A 2,674-nucleotide genomic window follows, 5' to 3' on the forward strand; every position below is an offset into this window, starting at 1 on the left:
ATACCATAATTCCTCCGTTCAATTAGGCCTAAAACATCGAGAGTCGTGCAGAGCTATAACAACCCAGCCACAACACATAATTACGAATAACATGCCTTACCTTAACACAGAATCGACCACAGAGTCCAACGTATATTTTTTCTACAACTCTTTAAGTTAACATGTACTAAACATGAGTGGAATTTGCATCGCAGCGCCCCCACACCTTGATGCTCATGACAAAAATAGCATGTATAGTTATCTTTATAGGTTGTTTGCAATCACGTGATTCTGATGACGCCCGAAATGCAGCTGGAGGGCAGGAAGTGATTTTTCTCCGTAGGAATCACTAGCAGAAACTCAAAATGCCAGTGTTTCGTTGATCACATTACACAAAACTGAAATTGCACATCAAAATAACACATTGTCAATATTTTTTGAGACCCCCCAAAATTTCACAAATCACGTTTTCAGGGGAGCCCATGTCTTATTAAGGGGAGACGAGCTCCCCCTAGCTGCCCCGTTGTTCGCACCCTGATTTTACATGGCTTTCTAAACATGTGGCTCTTTTGTGCAAAAGGCGCGAGTGCAACGGTAATAGATCCTTTAGAAAATGCGCGAAATATGTGTTGTGTGAACGGCTTGGTTTCAGTTTTGATGAAAAAAAGATCTTCTCCGCATTGATGTTCTCTTTTCCCGCAATATTTGTAATCAACAACGCAGCAGTGCAGCATCTAGTGGCTTCAACTGGACAGGCTAACAAAAACATTAAAGTGCAACAACACTTACATCGTCATCGCATCTCGTGAGCCACTGATAAGGCCGCCTCCTTAACGCACACCTAAAATTCAAATGCAACGTTTTTGCATTCGAATGCGGATTTGTATTTTAAATTCGACGAATATTCGAAATTCTATTTTTTTTTTGACAGCCCTAGAACTTATCTTTTTATAATGGCTATTATTGTTCATTAAAACTGACATTTAACAAAAAGAGGCAGGGTTGTGCTTATTGTCACGGTTCATCGTCGATCGCTACTTTCCAGCATACACCACACCTTCCAAGTAAGGGTACTATTGGCAGTGGAAATGCAAGCCTGATCAGGGTTACCCGTACCGAATCGTACTGTACTGAACTGTACTGTACCATACCGCTCAGTGGAAACGAGCCACAAGGTCTCCTTTCTGTGTAAAACTCTTTCCACACTGAGAGCAGGTGAAAGGCTTTATTCCAGCATGAATTAACATGTGATTCTTAAGGTTTGATTTATGTGTAAAAGTCTTTCCACACTGAGAGCAGAAGAAAAAGGCTTTTACCCAGTATGAATTAACATGTGCCTATTAAGGTTTGATTTATTTGCATAGCTCTTTCCACACTGAGAGCAGGAGAAAGGCTTTTTCCCAGTATGAATTAGCATGTGCCTATTAAGGTTTGATTTATATGTAAAACTCTTTCCACACTGAGAGCAGGAGAAAGGATTTTCTGAAATGTGAGTTACCAAATGCTTTTTAAGTTGTCCTTTCTGTGTAAAAGTCTTTCCACACTGAGGGCAGGTGAAATACTTTATCCCAGTATGAATTAACATGTGCCTCTTAAGGCTTGGTTTATGTGTGAAACTCTTTCCACACTGAGAGCAGGAGAAAGGCTTTTTCCCAGCATGAATTAACATGTGATCCTTAAGGCTTGCTTTATATGTAAAACTCTTTCCACACTCAGGGCAGCTGTAAGACTTTATCCCAGCATGAATTAACATGTGATCCCTCAGGTTTCCTTTACATATGAAACTCTTTCCACACTGAGCGCAGGTGAAAGGCTTTATTCCAGCATGAATTAACATGTGAGTCTTAAGGTATCCTTTACTTGTGAAACTCTTTCCACACTGAGAGCAGATGAAAGGCTTTATTCCAGTATGAATTAACATGTGCGTCGCAAGGTTTACTTTACATGTGAAACTCTTTCCACACTGAGAGCAGCTGAAAGGCTTTTCTGAAGTGTGAGTTACCAAATGAATCTTAAGTTGTCCTTTCTGTGTAAAACTCTTTCCACACTCAGAGCAGCTAAAAGACTTTATCCCAGCATGAATTAGCATGTGCTTCTCAAGGCTTGCTTTACATGTGAAAGTGTTTCCACACTGAGAGCAGCTGAAAGACTTTTCTGAATTGTGAGTTACCAAATGATTCTTAAGTTGTCCTTTCTGTGTAAAACTCTTTCCACACTGAGAGCAGCTGAAAGGCTTTATTCCAGCATGAATTAACATGTGATCCTTAAGATTTCTATTACATGCAAAACTCTTTCCGCACTGAGAGCAGCTGAAAGGCCGTTTGACGTCTGTTTTTTTAATGCTGCAACTCACTGATTTTTCTCCATTGACATCACAATCTTTCTGATCCTGATATTTCTCCTCCTCCTCATTCAGATCTCGTCTTTCGTCTTTCATTTTCATCAGGCCTAAAATTAAATCATTATAAAGAAGAAAATCAATTGGTACGTTTGAAAAATAAAAGGATAAAATAATATTTGTGTACAGACAAAAACGATGTCGAAACTGTCCCTTTTTAACACAGATCTATGAAAATGTCTAAAAACACTGCATTATGCTGCCAAGCCAGTAGATGGCGATGTCATTTTGTAAAGAAACACTACAGATTGACAGCTCCAGCAAACAGGGTTTGTTCTTTGATCACTTTCTGTAATT

At 39.4% G+C, this 2,674-nt stretch overlaps 1 protein-coding gene across 1 annotated transcript; it reads right to left on the bottom strand.

Annotated features, from left to right (window-relative positions):
- Positions 1-1,254: 1,254 nt before the first annotated feature.
- Positions 1,255-2,423, bottom strand: LOC107686232 (gastrula zinc finger protein XlCGF8.2DB-like). Its single transcript, XM_016483141.1, has one exon. It carries the CDS (start codon positions 2,420-2,422, stop codon positions 1,292-1,294), a length of 1,131 nt encoding a protein of 376 aa, XP_016338627.1. The 5' UTR covers position 2,423; the 3' UTR covers positions 1,255-1,291.
- Between the last annotated feature and the right edge of the window lie 251 nt (positions 2,424-2,674).

This window comes from Sinocyclocheilus anshuiensis, unplaced genomic scaffold, assembly GCF_001515605.1.
Source record: "Sinocyclocheilus anshuiensis isolate Anshui unplaced genomic scaffold, SAMN03320099.WGS_v1.1 scaffold1521, whole genome shotgun sequence".
In the NCBI taxonomy this organism is placed as follows: Eukaryota; Metazoa; Chordata; class Actinopteri; order Cypriniformes; family Cyprinidae; genus Sinocyclocheilus; species Sinocyclocheilus anshuiensis.

Coding starts and splice junctions, on each gene's coding strand:
- LOC107686232 (XM_016483141.1), bottom strand. CDS start 2,422: ATGAAAATGAAAGACGAAAGACGAGATCTGAATGAGGAGGAGGAGAAA.